The 21,951-nt window shown below is 39.5% G+C and overlaps 3 protein-coding genes across 6 annotated transcripts in view; 2 read left to right on the top strand and 1 right to left on the bottom strand.

Moving 5' to 3' along the window:
- Nucleotides 1–927: 927 nt before the first annotated feature.
- LOC119906831 (copine-3-like) lies at nt 928–13,400 on the top strand. Of its 2 annotated transcripts, XM_038724250.1 has the most exons (17): nt 928–1,085; nt 1,620–1,768; nt 2,199–2,378; nt 2,875–2,949; nt 3,043–3,114; nt 3,223–3,303; nt 4,132–4,221; nt 5,104–5,202; nt 6,774–6,860; nt 6,960–7,019; nt 7,119–7,252; nt 7,450–7,504; nt 7,649–7,700; nt 8,646–8,779; nt 9,669–9,905; nt 10,228–10,340; nt 11,233–11,370. In XM_038724250.1, the coding sequence occupies exons 2-16, from the start codon at nt 1,637–1,639 to the stop codon at nt 10,336–10,338; spliced, it is 1,599 nt and encodes a 532-aa protein (XP_038580178.1). In that variant the 5' UTR covers nt 928–1,085; nt 1,620–1,636; the 3' UTR covers nt 10,339–10,340; nt 11,233–11,370. The 2 variants fall into 2 exon arrangements, with proteins under 2 accessions (XP_038580178.1, XP_038580168.1); XM_038724240.1 differs by lacking the exon at nt 10,228–10,340 and having other exon boundaries at nt 11,233–13,400.
- Nucleotides 13,401–14,052: 652 nt separating this feature from the next.
- idi1 (isopentenyl-diphosphate delta isomerase 1) lies at nt 14,053–21,150 on the bottom strand. The gene is made up of 7 exons (XM_038724291.1): nt 21,022–21,150; nt 18,706–18,872; nt 16,435–16,607; nt 16,246–16,338; nt 15,942–16,072; nt 15,730–15,834; nt 14,053–14,901 (listed from the first exon to the last, which is right to left on the bottom strand). Exons 2-7 carry the CDS (start codon nt 18,867–18,869, stop codon nt 14,689–14,691), a joined length of 879 nt encoding a protein of 292 aa, XP_038580219.1. The 5' UTR covers nt 18,870–18,872; nt 21,022–21,150; the 3' UTR covers nt 14,053–14,688.
- Nucleotides 20,560–21,951, top strand: part of LOC119906840 (WD repeat-containing protein 37-like) — a 21,597-nt gene continuing 20,205 nt past the window's right edge. For 2 of the 3 annotated variants that reach the window (XM_038724277.1, XM_038724263.1), the window contains exon 1: nt 21,293–21,559. The gene's annotated coding sequence lies outside the window, so the exon portion shown is untranslated. Of the gene's footprint in view, nt 20,960–21,292; nt 21,560–21,951 lie in introns of those variants that run through there. The other variant, XM_038724271.1, reaches the window with a different exon arrangement.

Raw genomic sequence — 21,951 nt, 5'->3', positions numbered from 1 at the left:
GAAGTTAAGGCAATAATCAAAAAAGAAATGACATGAAGAATAGTAGAAGGAAATACTACAGTGTGCAGAAATCTATCAATGCTCAGGGTGTGATTAGAAGGAACAGAAGAGAGAAAAGCGTTTTAACCAGACTAAGGTTTGGTCATACAGGATTAAATGAAATATTGTTTTTAATAAGCAAACGTCAATCGGATGAATGTTTGGAATGTAAATCCATAGAAAATGTCCGATGTTATTACATGAAGGAAACATGGATGAGAGGATTAGGCTAAATCAACAGATAAGTCAGGCAGGAAGCAAATGGGACCATGAAGGTTTATTAGAAACAACAGGAGATGGGGTAAAGGACACACAGAAAGCTATTGTGCAATAATATAAAAAAAGTACACGGATATATTATGGGGTTTGGTTTTATTTTATTTTGATGATGTGAAGTAGGATTGGCGACCTGTCCAGGCGACCTGTCCCGCCCGATGTCAGCTGGGATAGGCTCCGGCGACCCTGTACACAGGACAAGCAGTTGACGATGGATGGAAGGATGGATGTGTAGTCCCTGTAAGTGCCACATACTCCGGTACAGTAGGTGGCGGTATGCACCTGTAAAACTCATGGTTGCATGGAAAAGAAAAAGAAAGAAGAACAAGAGGTCTAGTTCTTTCAAGATAGGGTTCAGGAAGCAGGGCAAGAATGGAATCTGATGGGGGTACTGGGAACAGAAGGAGAAGAAAAGGGTATAAGAATCACCAGGAAGGCATTATTTAAATTTCTTAAAGACACTGGGTTGGTGAACAGAATATGAGAGCACCTTCTTGAGGTTGATAGCTGAGTGAAATGATGTTACACACTCCAGTACAGTAGGTGGCGGTATGCACTTAAAAGTTGTTTGCAATCCGCCATTAAAGAAGAAGAAGAAGAAGAAGGTCTAGTTCTTGGTGGGCGTAATTTTTGCGTGTTGAAGGCAGGAACCTCAGCCAACATCTGCGAAACATTTACTTTCGGAAGGATACCACTCTACCGCGTAGTAACATAAGTGAACACCAGCGTCACCCAGGAAAATATTTTCTTCGTGTCTCAAACGTTCAACGGTAAATTTTGATTTTCATTAGAACCTAATTATGTCCGGAAGTTAAGTAACGTTAAACAATCTAACGATTATTATCACATTTAACGTAACGTTTCCAACTTAATCATTTACTAACGTTAGCCCATTTAGCTTGCTTGCGTTAGCTGTTTTACTTTCCCTTAAATTACTGTAAATTAACGTTAACCCGTCAGATTTTATCCTCCCTACTGGCCAGATTAGTTTTCATTAGTGCTTGTTATTGTGTCACGGTTTCCATGACACAATAACTGCATGTCTGTGGGAGGCACCGCGGTTTTATGCAGTGAAGTTACATGAAGCTAGCTATATGTAAGTTAAAGGTAATGTCACTGAAGGTAAAGTAAAAAACCTTAAACAAAAGCTTTATCTGCTTCTTTTAAAATATATTTTTTAAATATGTTTTTTTACACGTTTTTATTCGCAGAAATAACGTTGAAAGTTAACGTTACGTCCGGTTTGTACATTTAAGTTTTGTTCACACAGCAATGTTCCTGTCTGTGCTGTGCTGTTTCTCCAGCATGTTGCAGGTCAGACATGGCTGCTCAGTGTGTAACCAAGGTGGAGCTTACTGTGTCCTGTGAGAATCTCCTGGACCGAGACATCGGCTCAAAGTCTGACCCTCTGTGTGTCCTTCTAATGAGCAGCTCTGATTCCCAGTGGTATGAGGTCAGTAAGATGACTGCGGCTGGATTAATTTAATCAGAGATCGTACCTGTGTATAGTTGACAGTGGAGAACGGTTGTAAAGCTGCTAAAATATTTTTGATTTAATTTTGTCTGAATGTCACACACACTGAAACCAGTCAGTACACAAAATAAATGTTATTTTGAAATGCATGTAAATACACTTCTATGAAACCTCCACTCCTTTGTGATCATATTATGCTGGATATTTAAAGTAATCTGGGTGTGGCAGTTCTGTCACTGTTGCAGTAGAAAAGCAGTGCCAGTCCTTAACCCTGAGGTGGAACGGTTATTGTTGTGTAAAGCCACTACTACTTGTTCTACCTTTTACGGCAATTTTAATTCTCCGACTAGTGAATCTCTTGAAATGTGTGCATGTAGCAAAAATAAAGCAATCCAACCTTTCCTAACAGGTGGGGCGCACAGAGAAAGTCCAGAATTGTCTCAGCCCAAAGTTTGCAAAAAAGTTTGTTGTCGACTACTATTTTGAAATAGTGCAGAAACTGAAGTTTGGGGTTTATGACATCGACAACAAAACTATTGACCTGAGTGACGACGATTTCCTGGGGCAACTGGAGTGCACCCTGGGCCAGGTATGGCTTTTCTCTCTTCTTCTGGGAGGACATGACTCCACCATACATGTTCACACAAAGCCGCTCTTTAGCTCCTAAAGCCAATAATAAGTCACTCCCTTTGTGAGTGTTTGACTTTGTGGTGTGCTGAAGGTTTCAGTTCCTTACTTTTAATTTCATTGAACAACGTTTAAAAATGTTTGGTTCACACTTCCCGGCAGTATGAAGATTCCTAAGAAACAGACATCACAGTGTAGTCAGACAGACCGTGATAGGACACATGCTGCTGTGTAATAACATACTGCTGTTTTACCATGTTAAGAGATCAAGACTTAACATCCCTGATAAAGCAGTAGCTGTGTAGACTCTGTCCATCTAATCTGATGTTCATCTTCTCTGATGCTTTTGGACATTATTTGCCCCGTGGCTGCTCTGCTGCACTCAGGATGAGCTCATTCCTTCTTCTCATTTCGCTCGGCTACTTCTCCTTTTTATTCTCCTTTTTACTTGCTTCCAGGTTGTGTCTAGTAAAAAACTGACCCGACCACTCGTCTTGAAGAACAAGACCCCTGCTGGAAAAGGGACCATCACAGTGAGTGGCAGAGAGAGAGCTAGAGAGAAATGTTGCAATGTTGTTTGGCTGTGTTTATTTTTCCTTTGTTGTTCATTGTTCATTCTGCTGTAGATCAGTGCAGAAGAAATAAAAGATAACAGGGTGGTGAACTTTGAGGCTGAAGCAAGAAAACTAGATAACAAGGTATGAGTGGTTCTTTTTGACATCTTAAATGCTGCTGTTCATTTTTAGGTATTTAAGATGCATGCATTTTACTTCTTGGTCTGCTTCATTCCTTTTATTCATTTACAGGATTTCTTCGGGAAGTCCGACCCTTACCTGGAATTCTACAAGCAGACAGAAACTGGGTGGCAGCTGGCTCACAGGACAGAGGTAAACACATGCAAATGGAAAACGTATTAATCTAATATTAACCTTTCATTTCTTTTCTGGTCCCTTTTCACAGACGGTAATGAAACTGTTAGGAGATGAACAGTTAGTTACCTTACACTTCCTTTTTGGTTTTGTCTGTTTCAAAAGAGGAATCTCTGATGGCCCTAGCTGTGTTGCAACAAAGCCTTAGCATAGTGGTGGGAATCTCTATGCACCTCACAATTGGATTGTGATTCAGAGGGCTACAATGTGATCGTAAAACTATTATCGATGCATCAACATTTAAGATTTCTATAAAGGATGGATTTATTCCCCCTATGTGACTATATGCTACTATTAAAACAGCGTATTTATAAAGATCCATGATTCAAATAAACAGTTCACTTTTCTTTCATTATCTTTTAGTTTATTTGGACAACTTGCATTAGTGATGTAACTGCAGATAATATATACTGTATAATTGTATATGTATATATAAATGTATAAAAATTTAAACAGAAACTGTGGCACATTGACTATAATTCTTACTGTAAGACGTAAGGCACTGAATTACTGGCATACTGTCAATTAGAAAAGACCTGTTGATAATTCCTGATCTGTAGCTTTGTACGGGGGCAGCACAACAGACTGACTAAACTGCATACGTGAAGGCATCTTGTAGCGGGGCTTAAGTGCTGACCATGTGCATTTAATTTGGTATTCTCACATGTTTAAACATCTTATTATTTGTGACTACAAAAAGAACTGACTAAATGTGATTTTAGTTTAATTTAAGAAGCTGCATGAGTTCCATATAAATTTTATAATTTTCATTAATTCTGTCCTCAGGTGGTGAAGAACAACCTGAATCCAACATGGAAACCCTTTCGAATCCCCCTGCAGTCTCTCTGTGGAGGAGACCTGGATAAACCTATAAAAGTACCTCTGATACCTTTTTTTATTTTTTAAAACCTTTTACCTACTTGCACCTCTGGAATGTCTTTATTTAAACACCTGCAATTGTTTTGGTTAAATATCAGAGACACTGTATTTTCATGGTCATGACAACCTCTCTTGAAGGTTTAAATAGTTTTCAGAGGAAATTATGTTGGCTGTCTCAGATATCTCAAAACCTATTAACTGATTGGAGTTGATTTAGTACTAGCTTGATGATGTATATTTTTTTAACTTCTGAAGCCAACATTTCAAGAAGGAAGCAGTTTCCAACCTGACAGTACAAGTGAGTTACCCAGTGTGTTACAGTGTTTGTCTTTTTTCATCTTACCATCACTTAACTGGTGAAGTGTGAGAATGGGGTAGATTGGAGGCCAAGACACCGCCTCAAGTTTCCTTCATCCAACTCGATCCTGTCAGAACATTTGTCTGAAACTTCACATACTCTTCTTTGAGTCATTGTACTGCCAACTTCTGTCTAGCACATCAGTATTACAAAAACTTGTGTTCTGAATCTCACTTTTGCATGTTTTTGTTTCTTCTGTTTTCTGTGCCTCCCAAGTTTTTAAAAAATAAACTGAAAGCGTCGGTTCACTCAAATTCAGAAAAGCTTTTCTCACTGATTTTTAGAATGTGCCTACAGCCCAATACAGTGGAGGCGAATGGACTTTAGAGGTTTCCCAGTAACTTTGGATAATGCATAGATCTCGCTGTGAAAACATTACATAGTGACTATTCCTTTCACTTCACAGTGAGGTCATTATTTTCTGAAGTTTGGGTGAACTTGCTTTGTAGTTTTGTTTCTCTTTGTGAAAGATTGAACACTTTTCCTGCTTGCCACATCATTATATGTTTTGCCTGCTTCAGGTCGAGTGTTATGACTATGACAACGATGGCTCTCACGATCTTATTGGAACCTTTGAGACCACAATGACACGCCTCAAAGAAGCATCTCGAACATCTCCGGTATGATTGTGTGTGTGGGTGGATTGTTTGGATGGAACGGCTAAAATTTCAAAGTAGGGCTGCAATTACCGATTGTTTTCATTGTCAATTATTTTCTCGATTAATTGCTTAGTTGTTTGGTCTATAAAATGTCAGAAAATTATTTTAAAAAATTGTTTTTTTTAACTTTTAAGATAACAACCTACCGTAATCCCCCCTCCCTGCCCCGCCGCTAATGACAGACAGAGCGATGTCAGCAACAGCTGAAGCAGTAAGACAGAAAAAAACAGGGACAAGATAAGGAAGGTTTGGCTAGCATAGCATTTAGCTATATCAGTGCCTTTTGTTGTTCAGCATGTTCAACTTTTCATAAAGCCGATGTGCATGTCACTCACTTTTCGTCAATTGACCAATCACAGCCTGGATGGGGCGGGACATTAAAAAAAGTTTAACGTGCTACAGCAAATCATTAAATGTTGAACAATATGATTATTGACAAGTTAGTACTTAGCATTAACAAATTAGAGACCAATGTAGAGGCTTTTGCTTGCACAATTATTACATTTAAAAAAAAAAAACAACCAACAAAAATGAAACGGCTGTAACTGGTTTTAATACTCAACAAGTGGTAAAAAGTATACTATTATATGAAATTCTAATGAATGTAGTATTTAATATATTATATTGTTATACTAACAGTAAACTATTAACTAAACATTATACTCTTTATACAATGCGCTCATTTACAGTTCCTCCTCCAGGATGTGGATAGAGACTCTGCATCAGACAGATGTACACTGAGTCGATGCCAGTGTGCCAATATTTGCTGCTTCTAGCCTCCTCCTCCTGAGAGCAACACGCTCCCCTTGTTCTGTTTTACATCTGTTTTACTTGTTGTTGTTATAAATATTGTTTATCGTTTAACTCTGTTCAAGTTGAGAAATACACATTTCAGAATGTCAATATGTCACGCATTCCTTGATAATTAAGCAAGTAGACTCATAGTACCATTTGTTCCATTATAATTGAATCGCAATATTGTCCACAATAATCGCAATATGACTTTTTCTCCAAATGGTGCAGCTCTATTGACAACTAATAATTAATCTTTGCAGCTTTGTTTCAAACACTGTTTTAATGGTTTTAAATTATTCTTTACGGTCAGAACAAAAACAGGCCAAATAGTGGATCATCAAGTGTTTCAAGTGGAGTAGAACTTTCACAATAATTATGATAAAATCTTTTTTTTTTTCTTTCAACAAATATGAGTAAATTTAAGTAAAATCTTTTTCCATTCCCTTATCCTCAACAAAAAAATATCTTAATAGAAAAATTAAGCATTAATTAATTTGTGATTCAAATGAATTATATTTATTGAACATTTGTTATATTGTTATTGAGGAAAATTATATTGCGATTATTATTGTTTTATTGACCAGCCCTAGTCAGAACCTACTAATCATTGTGAATCAGTCCATCTAAGAAAACTGACTACTTCCAAGCAAAATGTGACTTTCCAACACATTACTTTAATGTTTATGGTCTTGTGGCAGTGACACAGAGACACCCATGCTGTTTTGTTCTGTCCTCAGGCTGAGTTTGAATGTATCAACAGTAAAAAGAAACAGAAGAAGAAAGGCTACAAGAACTCTGGTGTTGTGAGTGTGAAGCTATGCCAGGTGCAGTACTGTATTTTTATTTTTTGCTTGTTGAACGTGTGATATTAATCCTTGGACTTCTGCAGCAGCATGGATTTGAGATTATGTGTCCTCTTTTAGGTGGTGAGGGAGTATACCTTCCTGGATTATATCATGGGAGGCTGTCAAATCAACTTCACTGTAAGTTGTGGCTTCTCTATTAAAGCTTATTTATATTATTAATTCACTAATAAGGCTAATGATATCTGCATCTGTTATGTTTATTGAACGTTTTGGCAGGTGGCTATAGACTTCACAGGCTCCAACGGGGATCCCAAGTCTCCTCAGTCTCTGCATTACATTAGTCCTCAGGGCGTTAACGAATACCTCTCTGCTATCTGGTCCGTAGGCAATGTCATCCAGGACTATGACACGTATGTATGATACATAAAAAACTGTGTAGTACATTGAAAACTTCATATTCACATCATCAAATTTCCCTAATAGTGACAGAAGCATGGATGAACATAACCCCAACAAACTTTGAAAATATCAGTGACAATGTAATAGCTGGAATAGTTTGCATTTAAATGACACTTATGTGCTAGTATTGTTTGTCCCTCCTGTGTAGTGACAAGATGTTTCCCTCCTTTGGCTTTGGAGCACAAATACCTCCGACATGGCAGGTAAGATGTGCATTTAAATGTAAAACTGCAAATGCATGCAAAGGATTGGACTGCTGTTTGAATGCACTTTGAATCAGATAGAAAAGCCACATGGTGATTTCTCTTAGGAAATGATATCTGATGATATTGTGTTTTACTTAACAGGTTTCCCACGAGTTTCCTCTCAATTTCAACCCATCAAATCCATTTTGTGCAGGTATGGTTCCAAATCAGTGAACCTATAGTTAGTGGTTGACCGGTTTTTAAATGGTTGATGCCAAAATATAATGCTGATATGAAAACAAAGAAAAGTCATGTATAATTCCATTATTCCATACAAAGTCTAATCTAATCTAAATACTACATGGTTATCTTAGCCTGTAGCATGTGTTTTTTGATGGATCTTTTATTAAGTAATGAAAGAGCAAAATACTTTATGTAATGCTGATTTCAGAACGTGACTGGTGTTTAAGGGAGAGTGGGGTACAGTTTGTTGGAAGTGATGTCATTCAGCTGTAGGGCTGAAACAATTTGTTGATTAAATCGATTAATTCGATTACTAAATAGGAGGATGAGAGAAAATAGCGAGGGACGAAAAAGAGGCCGTCCAAAGTATAGGATTATGTCAAGTTGAAGTTGTCTGGTTATTGGTCTGTGGATGTTGTTGCTCTGATGTTTGCTGTATGACACACTATGAATTTCCGAAAGGACTAGTAAATATCTATCATCTATCAACTTACACAGCTGATCCCGCCTCTGCCAAGCAAAAGTACTTCTTAAACGATGCATTGATGAAATAATCTGTAGAAGCTTTCAGTACTAAAATCATCGTTAGCTACAGCCCTAGTCAGCTGCATGATTCTCTACAGTATAACAATATATATTTAATGCTAGCCAGTAATGGTTTTGGATTAGGTCTGCTGTCATTTAGGATGATAAATCGGCCTCGTGAGTGCAGGTATCAGATATCGGCCTGATTAATCAGCCGACCGATTTATCAGTCTAACGCTACCTTAGATACATTTATACAGATGTATTACATTTATATATATATTTATAGGTTGAAGCAGATGATATTGTGCAGTTTAATACAGTAGCACTCTGTTTGCAGTGTGTTGATACATGTGTGATCCTGTGTGTGTGTGTGTGTGTGTGTGTGTAGGCATTGAAGGTGTGGTGGAGGCCTACAGGAAGTGCCTGCCACAGGTCAAACTCTACGGTCCCACCAACTTCTCCCCTATCATCAACCATGTAGCCTGCTTTGCAAAGCAAGCCCTTCAGCAGACCACTGCATCAGTGAGTATTTATCTGTTCAGCCATCACCAGCAATATGACTATAGCCTTCGACAGCCAGGCTGACTTCACGGCATGCACAGAGACTCTCCATATTTAACGGATCAAGCAGTTCTCCAAACATCGATGAATTACAGTGGAAGATGGTTTGCACTCCTTCCAGATCATCTGTATTTAAAAAAGTAGTTTGGCTACAACAGACATTAGTCACTATTCCCCTTGCACTGCCCCTGCCTGTTCCACAAGTTGTAGTTGCTGGAGAAATTTGGTTTTGCCACATTGGGTGGGATGGGAAAGAAAGCCTACCACTACTCATTTCCTAATTCTTGATGCATCATTTTCACAATTGGTAACAGGATTATTTAATAATAGCTTCATCCAGAGCAACAGCACTTATAGGATAATACCACAGAGATGGCCTGTTCAAGCTATCATCAGATGGCAGGCTCATAGTTATCAGATTTGTATGCCCAGGAGAGGTTCTGCTTTGAGTTGTATGCTTGACAATAGCTGCATATATGTGGAACTCTGTGAACCCTTGATTTTAGGTAAAATTAACTTCTTAAAAGTGGCAAGTAATACCACTGTTCATTTTAATAATGATTATTAATAGTCACTTTAACAAATTGAAACTTGTTGAGTGACTCACCTTTTGCATTTCATGCTGCTCATTGCGCTAGTGCTCAGTGACAGCAGCCAGTCATAAATGAAGCTTAAATCATTTGAAGTAGGTAAACGTAACACATTGGGATTTGATTTGAGACATTTTGCTTTAGCTGATATCACTCAAGTACACCTTGACCGTGTGAGACTTCAATGTAAGAAGCATTTGTGCAAACAGTTCAGCCATTTCACTCATCTACCACCTCTTGTTGTCGCTGTCTTCCTGAAGCAATACTTTGTTCTCCTCATCATCACTGACGGGGTGATCACAGACATGGATGAGACGCGCAGTGCCATCGTCAACGCCTCTCGCCTGCCCATGTCTATCATCATTGTTGGAGTAGGAGGTGCAGACTTCAGTGCCATGGAGTTCCTGGATGGAGACGATGGAAGTCTGCGCTCTCAGACTGGCGAGGCTGCCCTGCGAGACATAGTCCAGTTTGTGCCATTCAGGCAGTTCCAAAATGTAAGTCTGACTGAAAACATTCAACACCTATTTATATTACTCATTGCTTTGTACAAGAAATGGGATAGGGGTTTGCTGTGACTTCAGCTGATTTTACTCAATAAACCAACTAATTGCTGTAAAACCTGCATGCATTTCAAGCTCTCTCAGCATTTCACTGCTTCATTTTTGGTTTAACAGGCTTCTAAATTCAAATCCAAACATAGTATAGTGGTGTCCCCATCCAATGCCAGTATACGTACCCAAACCCAGAGATTCCCAGCCCCTCAACCCACATCTCAATTAGCTTACTTGTGTGCCTTGTGTATCTATCTCTTTGCAGGCGCCCAGCCAGGCTCTTGCCCAAAGCGTATTGGCCGAGTTACCTCAGCAAGTGGCCTCCTTCTTCAGTTTATTCAAACTGAAGCCTCCCCACGATCCCAATCCTTCATAGGGGTACCCCAAATATTTATAAACCCCACGCCAATCCTTGCCTTTGATTGGTCTTTATGAATAATCATCTCACTGAATTACTGCTTGAATCATCGCATGTTTTCCTTTCAACTTTTCATACTATGTTTTGCTAAAGAGTCGTCATCAGTGCTAAGTGAGAGAGAGAGAGAGGGAGAGAGAGTACAATGAACTGTGTTGTACTTTCTGTCTGAGGATCTGAAGCACTGGTGACTGATCTCAGAAACACATTCTTGTTTACATTAAAGGGAAAATTCTGCTCTGGATCAGCAGTTGGTGGTAAGATTTTCAGTTCTTGGTGTATTTTCACAAATCCTAATTGCCACCTAGCCAAATGTAGACAACAGAATGTCAAGTTTTTTGCTGTACAATAACAGCACATTTTTGTATATTTTCACTGAAGCAGCAGGAAATCTCAAGTTCTAATGTGAGTCACTGGATTTAAGGCCTTTCTGGACTCCTCACACAACAAATGTTGCATGCCACAATGAGCCAGCAGCAAGCTTAGCAGCCAAATTTATGAAAACTGTGAAGGTTCATTTATTCGTCTGTACTACACTATAGTAAACCTCAATCTGCCTGACGGCTTGCATTATTTCCAAGGCGAGTTGGTTTGCAGCTAAACAAAACAAAGTGGAAATGAGGAAACAATATTGCTCACCAAGCTCCTGAAATAAAGTGAAAAGCAAAGTGTGTGGAAATATAAAAGGGTGGAATTTTCCTTTATAACTCTCTTCATCTCCATGACTTTCTACTTCTTATTCATGCCCTCCCCCCCAGTGGTGATAATGATCACATAACAAATCATTAGATAATTATAGATTTCTTTTTCTCTTACGGTTTTGTACTACTATTTTAACTCCTTTTTGCTATTCAGGCTCCTCGGGAAGCACTCGCAAAGAGTGTGTTGGCAGAAGTACCAGGTCAGCTGGTGGACTTTTTTAATACCATGAAGCTGAGTCCACCCAACCCCAGTCCTGCACCAAACCCTTCAGGGACCATCTGATGCTACAGGGAAGAAACCAGACACAGACCAGTTTCATCTCCTGCAGCGACAAAGCAGATCCCAGCTTCATCTCATTATGCAATTAGACAAATGTCCTTCCTACACTTTCCTAACTTGAGCCTTTTATTCACTGCATGCAGTTTAGCCAAAGACAGCTGCCCCAACCACAATACATCGTAAGCAATCAGCTTCATCAACCAACCTGCGTCTTCTGTTAAGTGTAAAAATAGACCTAGTTAGCTATCATTTTGAAAGAGTGATGGGCATTATTGAAATAATTAATTTAGTTTTTTTTTTTTTTTTACTAGAGCCCGACCGATATGGGATTTTTAAGACCAATCTTGATATTTTAGGATTTTAAAATCCGATATGCTGATATATCAGCCGAAACGCATACAAAGCTTATCCCTAACATAGCCAATATTTTTTGTCAGGCAGTAGGCTAGTTATTACCTTCAATCTGCCACAATGACTATTTTTAATGTAGCATAATCACATCTAGTTTATCCCTTTACCAGCTCTCTTTTCATTCTATACAAAGCTACGAGAATTTTTCTACCTCCATTGATGACACAGTCACCCAGAGTAAACTATACTGCTGAATGCATCTAATGCTACATGACTGTCTATGAGGACTCGCAGTGTTGAGGTTTCACATTTGAAAGAGGAGGCAGATAACTTTGTCTGTCAGGAAGCCGTGGTAGATACTAGTTGAGCTCACATTTATTTACATGTCCCCTCTGGTTGAATCATATCTGATGCAACGACTGTAACTACAGACGAGTGGTCCCTGGTAGACCTGTTGTTAACACGGGAGTTGCAGAGGGCCCTCTGGTGGGCAAACTGTGCAACACTCTTAACGTGAGTGAAGGATCTGACTCTTTTTTTGTTTGTTTGTTTTTTTTAAAGTCATAAATCGGCTGTTAGAAACACAGATAACGATTTTATCTGCAATTAGCTCATATCAGCGAATAATATCTGCATACCGATAAATCGGTCGGGCTCTAAATATAACAGATAAGACAAACAGTGCAAAGATTTAAAAGCATTCATTGTTTCTGTGGTACTCACTAAAACATGACATCTTACATTTGAAACTGACTTACTAACTTTTTTGTAATGTATCGTAATAAGTGTTACTTTTTTTTTGCCTGTTTGATGGTTCCTGCATCAAACATTACAATAGTTATGAAAATGCATTTACACGGGGTAGCTCACCTGGTACAGCATGTTCCATGTATCAGGGAGTCCATAGCCTTTTGCTGCTTGTCTCCTCTCTCTCTCCCATGACTTTCCTGTCCCTCTCTCTATAAAATAATATTATGTTTACATCTACAGAAAAATAGCTGCACCACTACTAGTACCATAACGTACATATGGCCAAGTAGCTCTAGTTGAAGCTGTTTTGAAACTCTATATTTACATTAATGTTTCACATACTTTCCTGTGCACTCACCTATAATAATGTACTACAAAGACCAAGGTTTAGTTATTTTACCAAATGAAATGCCAAACTCTGTGTGGGTAGTAAACCCTTGTAATCCAGAGCTATATGTACCTTAAAGTATGAATCTGAAATATTGTGATAACTAGAAAGTAGTCTCACTGTAGGTTTTGTTGTATTGTCTGAGTCTCATGACATATTGTATGTTTGTAAATTTACTGTGGTCTACCATCTTGCCAGTTACTTTTGATTACTTTGCCTTCCACATATAAAGTAGAGTAGCAGACACCATAGTTCCCTGGACAGGGACACAGACAAAGAAGTGTTTTTCCAGTGATCTGGCTATTGACTTTTGATTTAGTCTGACAGTATAAAAACTAGATACAGTAGCATTTATTAAAATCTATGCATGTTTACTGCAAGTGTGTCTGTTTTGATTTTCAATTGTTCTTATATGGTCGTATAATGAAGTCTATAAAACATGTATCTGATGTATACCAATGTGTACCAGTTTCAGTGCTCTAACGGAAATGGGTAATGTGCAGACATTGTATCAAGCTTACTAATAAAGTGCCTCTAATTAATACAAACTGAACTTAAACTCTTATTTAACCCCTTTGTACAGTTTATGGTCATTCTGTAACAGTGTGTATCAAAAGTTGAACTGTAGAACACTTCTATGTGGTCATTTGGGAGAACTGCAGCACATGAATAAAGGATGGGTGTTGTGACACTGCACGGTGGTGAAAAAGAATTGCTGGATAATGAGAAATTGTAGAAAGCTGTTAAATGCTTTGGCCTGATGGGTATAAGTTTAATTTGTAACAGTTTTGTTATTTTAGTGAACAAATGTGTGCAGTGAGCTTTTAGCTTTAGGTATTTGTCTCGTACTTATTCAAAGGTGAAATGCTGGCTTTTGCTGCCACCTACTGGAATACCATCTGAAAAGCACCATTGTACCTTCAGTGCGACTACATTATTATTAAATGAGGTGATAAATTGATATCACAAAACAAGATATTATTTATGGTACTATAAATATAGATTAAATGCTTTTTCTATATTAAAAAGCTGCAACTCAAACATTTCCACCACCATGAATGCCTTTAGCTATTTTCCTATCATGTCCACATTACTCGTTATAAAAGTTTTCTTCTTCAGTGCAAATGTTTTATAGAGACTGAACATATTGTAACATTAATGATATCCAGGTTTTTTGTTGCCAAAATACAGCAAAGTACCACCAATGACCATAATCAAACACTTTATTGTGTAAAAGGGTACAAAGATACAGCTTGTTCACTGACATCGTCAGCATACAGAGTGACAGTGGTTGTTGTGATGTGATGTCACATAAGTGCTTATTCATCTCAAACTAAGGACCTGCACTCAGGCACTTAAAGTGTTTTTAAAAAAATAGGCTGTTCTCTTTACGGGGTTGTCAGTGATAATGCATGTTTATACCTGATCAAATAAAAAGGATAAATGTCTTTCCTTCTGTTCCGTCTGTAAATCCAGTGTGCAGTTTATCAGAATTGACTCCCTGACGTATATGTTTTCTAAATACTCACTAAGAGTCTGCCTACCAGCTCTTCTTGCTTGCGTTAAATGAATGCCTCTCAGAGCTACAAACTTACTGCAGCCACATCACCTCTTAACATCAAGCAAACATGAACATTCTCTGCTTCAACTTTTGGTTGAAGTCCTACACTTTTGATTGAAGTCCTACACTTACTACTACCACGACAAGAGTGGCCAGTGATTTTTCCGACATCAGTGGGTCTGGGGGTCTCAAACGGCTCAGCTGGCATGGTATGTCAAGCAAATTCTAGAACAACCAAAGGTTTGAAATGATTGGAGGCTGAGCCTGTCCCTGGTTGTGGTTACATGCGGTGGATCTTGGTGTGATCTATGAACTGCTTGAGGCTGTGCAGGTTGTTCCACCACTTGAAGAGGAAGGTCTCTGCGATGAGGCTGAACCAGGGTGTGATCTCCAGTTCCTTGCGCTTGGCCTTCTCTAACATCTCCTTCAGCTCCTCCTTGCTCACGTAACAGTGGCTTTTGATCTCATTGGGGTCTGGACTCAACTCCACGTCCTTCGGAGACACATAACAAAACATCATTGTACATAATGTAAGCCCAACAGACATAATGCATATTGTCAAAAATAACAAATACTTGGTATTGCCAGTATTTGTTTTTGTAATTCATAACTGCTAATTTGAATGGTCTTGACTGGATTAATCTTGTTATGTCATATTCAAAACTTTTTGATTTTGTTGCAAACTGCTTTGGCAACATTGTTTAAATTCATGCCAATAAAGCACACTGAACTGAACTAATGCAGTCACACTGGATAAATACAATCCAGATATCTCCTCAGTGAAGTTACATAAATATTAGTATGTTAAAGTTGTCAGTCTTAATGATGAACCCAGTGAATTATCAACCGACTCTGCAGTTCCTCTCAGCTCTACGGAGCATTTTAGCATCTTTTAACTCTAACTTTAATTGTTTTGGATTTACATCCCACAACTTGACTGTTTGGGTACTGTCAAGTTGTCCCTTTCTTACCTTTCTGAAATTATTTCCTAGAACCATCTGAATGCTCAATAAACTGGATTTCTAACCTATTTCCCAAGCTGCTGCTCTTCCAAATCCAAATGAAGATGGTAGAACAAAATGCCATACGTGGCATGCTTAATTTGTATGATGAGAACCAAAATAACATGTTTATATTATTATCTTATGTTGTACAAAACATGACAGGAGATGACATTTCTGGCATAAAGTTGCACCTTGAGAAACAGTTTAAAACGGTTTGTTTTTTTACAATGACTGGGTGTTTATTATTATAAAACAGATGCTCATCTCTGTGGCTTGAATGTAGTGGTGGAACAGTCCAGCAAACATTGCATCGCTACCTTTTGCATGAAGAGGATGTAGTCAATCTCATGTTCTCCCCACACCCCGTCGGACTGGGCCCGGTAGTGGATCCTTGTCAGGTACGTCATTTCATCTGGTGTCACCTGAGGAGCAACAGGAAGGCAGGGGAGATCAGACGAAAGATTCTCCATGATCCTCAATTATCCTCCTCCATTAAATGCAGAAACCAGGTCTTCAACACACACACAACCTGTTCCATGGGGATCCCCAGTTCAGCTTCAAGTCTCCTCTGAGCAGCTCTCCTTACTCCTATTGCATCCTTCTCCTCCAGCTCACTGTCTGTGTGTAAAGGATGACTGCAGCATGTGTTTGTGAAACAGCCTGCACACACACACACACACACACACACACACGCACACACACGCACAGTTAAACGCATTTCCAGTGCCTACTAATAGTGCTCAGTTCTCTTATTACGCTACTGCTAACCCAATGGATCGCATGAGTATGATGGATAGTGGTTAAGCTGGGAGATTTAAGGATTCGTCACTAACCTGGAAAAGTGATTTTGGCGTCAGACCTCTGCTGTAAGAGCAGCTTCTCTTCGCTGTTGAAAATGAAGACGCTGAAAGCTCTGTGTAATAAACCTGGAAAAACAAACAAATTAACTATAATCTGAAATAATAAAAAATATGTACTACAGGCGAGACATGTGGGTGCAGTTTAACATGGCCGACAGGTACCTTTGTCGATGTTGGAGTTGAGGTGGCAGTTTTTCTTGGTGTCCGCTCCAATCTTGCGGTCGTTCTCGTCGATGAGGATGCACATCTCGGACAGCAGCTGCACCTGCTTCTGGTCCAGGTGGTCTGTGGTTATCTCAGGCATTCTGTCCGCAGACTGTAGGTATCGCGCCTCACTGCAACGCACAGGAGGAGGAGCAGGCAGACAACAGTTGATAGTTTAATGCGTAATGCGCATTATGGCATTCTGAACACAGTAGGGAGTATTTGACAAAAAAAAAAAGCTAAAGCGGACTGTGGGTTTATTTCTTTCCCCACGTTCAAGATTGAACTTTCACGCTCAAGTACAAACTTGCATACTCAAAAAGAGGTAGAATATATTTCATGTGTTGAGACTCCTCTGAACATATTTCTGTGTGAATAAGGTCTGCAACTTTTTAAATGATTGAATAATCTGTCTTTCTTGCTTAATAATAATAATCTTTATTTGTAGAGCACTTTTCAAAAGCAAGTTACAAAGTACTTTAACAAGTGTAAAGACAATAACAAAAAACAATAATACAAAAACAATACAAGATAAAAGCAAGAAAAAATTTAAAAGACTAAAATACACGTTTAAGATAAATATAAAATAAGTAAAATAGAATAAAATAAAAGGGATAAAATAAAGCCAAATAAGATTGAGAAAGGCTCTCCTATAAAAGTATGTTTGAAGACTGACTCAGCCGACCTGATTTCCTCGGGCAGGCTGTTCCAGAGCCTCGGGGCCCTGACAGCAAACGCTCTGTCCCCTTTAGTTTTCAGTCGAGACTCTGGAACAGACAACAGACCTCTGCCCGAGGATCTCAAGGTACATGCTGGTATGTATGGGACTAAAAGGTCAGGAATATAACAAGGCGAGAGGCCATGAAGAGCTTTAAAAGTTATCAATAAAATTTTAAAGTCAGTTCTAAAACATACTGGGAGCCAGTGTAGTGAAGCTAACACAGGGGTAATGTGGTCATATTTCTTTGTTCTGGTTAAAAGCCTGGCAGCTGAGTTCTGGACAGTCTGGAGTCGATCAGTAGATTTTTGGGTTAAACAAGTGAAAAGGCTGTTGCAATAATCCAGGCGTGATGAGATGAAGGCGTGTAAAATGGTCTCGGTGTCCTTAAAAGTTAACATAGATCGAATATTTGCTATATTTCTAAGTTGATAAAAACATGATTGAACAAGCTTTGTGGTGTGCTGCTCGAAATTTAAATTACTATCAAACCAAACACCAAGGTTCTTTGCCACAGGCTTAATGATTTACTAGGGAACCAGCAGATGGCAGTATTTGATTTACCATCTGCTGGGACCCGATGACCAGGATTTCTGTTTTGTCAGAGTTCAGCTGGAGGAAATTATTTGACATCCATTTTTTTACTTCACAAAGGCAGTTGTTAAGTGAACTCAGCATTCCAGGGTCTGTGGATCTGACGGGCAAGTACATTTGTGTCATCAGCAAAAATATGAAAAGAAATACCATGTTTATGGATAATATGTCCAAGGGGAAGCAGATACAAGGAAAACAAAATGGGTCCTAAGACGGACCCCTGAGGCCCACCATATTTAACTGGACAGAACGAAGAGACATAGTTGTTTACAGACACGCAAAACTTCCTATTTGACAGGTAGGATGAAAACCATTCTAGGGCAGTACCAGAGATCCCCACCCAGTGCCTCAGTCTGTCTAACATGATGTTGTGATCAATGGTGTCAAAAGCAGCACTAAGGTCCAGGAGTACCAGGACTGAGCACATGCCTTCATCAGCAGACATTAAAAGGTCATTGGTGACTTTAAGCAGGGCAGTCTCAGTGCTGTGGTACTTCCTAAAACCAGACTGAAACTTTTCAAATAATTTGTTATTTTCCAGCACAGTGAGCAGCTGTTTGGACACAATTCTTTCTAGAATCTTTGCAATAAAAGGCAGTTTTGAAATTGGTCTAAAATTTTGATGATTGATTAATAAAGGACATAAACGATGGACTTTCAAAATGATGTTGGGCTGCAGCTATTCAGATCAAATGCAAGACTTTTAAAAAGTAGAATTTGGCAATTTGTTTGTCTTTCATTATAAGACAACGGTGTTCATCCAGACCAAAAGAGGCAGGCTGCAGGAGAGTTCAGCTATCAATAGCACAGACAAAATTACTCAGCTTAGGGTCAAGAGGCTTATCTCTGGCTTTGCTGTCTTTAACCTCAAACCGTGACTTCAGCTGGTTTCAGAAACCTACAGGGCCATGGCTTACCTGAATATAGCTCTACAGCAGGCAGTCGTAGATGGGACAGAACAGGATAGGACAGGTCTGTGCCAAGGCGCTGCAGCTCTTCCGGTGCGAGGTACATTTGATTTCAGCGCAGCCGTTCCCTGGGAGGACACCATCCGGAGCACCGCCCACCAACCCTGCACCATGGCCTGACCAAAACAGAAAACCAATCATAAGGACTGAAGGTGTGGGTGTTGTTAAAAAGCGGAGAGGATTTCCCACCAGTCAGGATCGGAAGATACGCTGCTGATAATACCTGGGGACTGAAGTGAATATCAGAATCAGAAAGAGCTTTATTGCCAAGTAGTTTTTTTTTTTGTTTTTTTGTTTTTACATATATGAGGAATTTGCTTTGGAGATAAGGAGCTACACGTCGGACAAACATACAGTTGACATAAATAAATGAAGACATATATAAATACAGAATAAACAAAGGCAAGTTATAAAAGAATAAAACAACAGAGAATAATACAACTAATACAACTTTGTGCAGAGAAAGACAATGTGGCAGATATTTACATGTTCATTACTCGGGGTTTGTGCTGTGCAGACGTATTGCAGTGGGAGAGGATATTGTATTTATATAAATATATAAATTGACAAGATATAAAAAAAATATAGAAGAATGCAGCCTGCCTTTGTCCCTGGCAGTGGCAGCAGCGTACCAGATGGTGATGGAGGAGGTGAAGATGGACTCAATGATGAAGGTGTAGAAGTGCACCATCATTGTCTTAGGCAGGCTGAACTTCTTTAGCTGCTGCAGGAAGTACATCCTCTGCTGGGCCTTCTTGGTGAGGGAGGTGATGTTCAGCTCCCACTTGAGGTCCTGGGAGATGATGGTGCAGGAAGCGGAAGGAGTCCGCAGTGGCGAATGGAGAGTCACGTAGGATAATGGGGGAAATCTACGACCATCTCCACTGTCTTCTGAGCGTTGAGCTCCAGACTGTTCTGGCTGCACCAGGTCACCAGATGGTCAATCTCCCATTTGTAGGCGGACTCATCCCCACCTGAGATGAACCCAATGAGGGTGGTGTCATCCACAAACTTCAGGAGCTTGACAGACTGGTGACTGGAGATGCAGCTGTTGGTGTACAGGGAGAAGAACAGAGGGGAAAGAACGCAGCCTTGATGGGATCCGGTGCTGATGACCCTGGAGTCAGGAAGTCTGTGATCCACCTGCAGGTGGAGTCAGGCACGCTCAACTGAGAGAGCTTGTCCTGCAGCAGGACCGGGATGATGGTATTGAAAGCAGAGCTGAAATCCACTAACAGGATCCTGGCGTAGGTTCCAGTCAAGTCCAGGTGCTGGAGGATGAAGTGAAGGGCCATGTTAACTACCTCGTCTACAGATCTGTTGGCTCTGTATGCGAAATGCAGGGGGTCCAGGAGTGTGTCTGTGATGGATTTGAGGTCGGACAACACAAAACTTCATAACCACAGAGGTCAGGGTGACGGGTCCTGTAGTCATTTAGTTCTGTGGTCCTTGGTTTTTTGGGGATGATGGTGGAGGCTTTGAGGCAGGCTGGCACATGGCATGTCTCCAGTGAGGTGTCAACATTAACCTGAATGGCCATAGAATTTGAGCTTTGAGCTTGTTTTTAACTCATTATTCCCTTACGTTTTTACTGCAAATATTATTTTTCATTATTGATCTATCACTTATTGTTTTGAATTATTTATGCTAAATGTTTTAATGGACACTTGGAAGATTAGCCAGTGAGCTAAAATATATCCAAATAAAATCTAATCAAATTAAATATTACAATAATTTGTTCTGTCCCACCAACACTCAAAAACTCAAAGTTATTCTATTTACAATGATTTAAAAACGAGAAGAGCACATCCTCATTAGGTAATATCAGGTGATGGAAGAAGTGTTCACAGTCCTCACATTCTAAAAGTAGCACTACCACACAGTCCTGCAGTGAAATTGTACAGTCTATGGTATGTAATGTTATGTGTTATCAGCAAAGTGTACTTTAAATATCAAAGGCAAGTACACAACGGAGTAAAGTGGCTCCTGTGGGTATTTTACTGTTGTATATTATATATATATATTATATTAGCTACCACTGACGCTTTAACATGAAAGCATACAGTGGAAAATGGCAGGCTCTTACTGTCCTGTCCCAGTTGAGTCCACTTCATGTTTTCCTCTGAACACTGATCGCTAACACGCCATCAGACCACTGCATTGCACATCCCGCACCACCCAGGCCTCTGACAACTGGAAATAAGTATGCATTGTCTGCTACATATACATCGTACAGAGACACCGATAATACCTTCAGTTACTTACAAAACAACTTTCCTGTGTCAGGTCGACAAACCACGTCTTTAAACGTATTTCGCGTTTGTTTACGACGATATGTTAGAGCTGCACACTGCTCGAACAAGCTAGCCTTCACTCCCTGCTTCTGACGTCGCGGGTTTTCATTGGATGCCTTAGCTTTGGTGTGACAGCCCATTGGCTCACACAGTGCAAACACAAACTACGGCATACGGAAGTCGGTGCGCCAATAAAAGACGTGATGTGTCAACGTTTTGTATTAAAATTCTGATATTTATCAAACTGTAACGCGTCATTAACCTCCACTGTCAAATTCATACGTCGTCAACATGTTTAAAATTACAAATTGACAGGTTAATATAATTTCATATTGAGTAAGGAAGGTCCATCCGTGCTGTCGCTTAGCTGCTGTGTGATGTATAAACGTTAACGTTAGTTGCCGCAACGGGGGTGATTATGTGGCAGCTAGCCTGCGTTAGCGAGTTGCTAATTTCGTTTCTAGACGTCCATGCTAGCTAAGTATGAATTCAGTGAGGCAGTGACAGCGGTGAGTGTCCTTGTTATATGTCAGAATCATATCGAATATGCATTTTACAAGCATAATTTAACATACTATGTTAATTTGCTATGGGCAGTTATTGGGCATATTTATAAATACATTCACTGTGTGGTCTGGCGCATAGTTCCAGTTTTAGTATTGTGCTTGTAACTGTATGACGCAGGCTAAATTTTGTTATAAGTTGTTCAGCTGTCCATAACGTTAACAATGGCGCTACGCCATCTCAACGATAGCATGAAGCTGCATACGTCCAAAATATGTCGTCCTCTTAGCATTTAACGATAATGACGCTGAATTGTATAAACATACCGTGAATTTAATGTCGTAACGTTAATGCATGTTGGCAAACACAGGTTCATTGTAGCATACGTCTTCATATC

Source organism: Micropterus salmoides, unplaced genomic scaffold (genome assembly GCF_014851395.1).
Source record: "Micropterus salmoides isolate LMB-PRFRI ecotype aquatic unplaced genomic scaffold, ASM1485139v1 Ms_hic_scaffold_1, whole genome shotgun sequence".
NCBI classification, from domain to species: domain Eukaryota; kingdom Metazoa; phylum Chordata; class Actinopteri; order Centrarchiformes; family Centrarchidae; genus Micropterus; species Micropterus salmoides.
This window is presented reverse-complemented; position numbering and strand designations above follow the sequence as displayed.

Bases quoted from the DNA above. Each gene is read 5' to 3' on its own strand.
- idi1 (XM_038724291.1), bottom strand. From the start codon at position 18,869: ATGGTGCAGGGTTGGTGGGCGGTGCTCCGGATGGTGTCCTCCCAGGGA. The intron at 16,073-16,245 runs GTTAGTGACGAA...GTGTGTGTGCAG, and splicing joins CGCCAAAATCACTTTTCCAG to GCTGTTTCACAAACACATGC. The intron at 15,835-15,941 runs GTTGTGTGTGTG...GTTGCTCCTCAG, and splicing joins TGGGGATCCCCATGGAACAG to GTGACACCAGATGAAATGAC.
- LOC119906831 (XM_038724240.1), top strand. From the start codon at position 1,637: ATGGCTGCTCAGTGTGTAACCAAGGTGGAGCTTACTGTGTCCTGTGAG. The intron at 3,304-4,131 runs GTAAACACATGC...TTCTGTCCTCAG, and splicing joins AGCTGGCTCACAGGACAGAG to GTGGTGAAGAACAACCTGAA. The intron at 5,203-6,773 runs GTATGATTGTGT...TTCTGTCCTCAG, and splicing joins AAGCATCTCGAACATCTCCG to GCTGAGTTTGAATGTATCAA.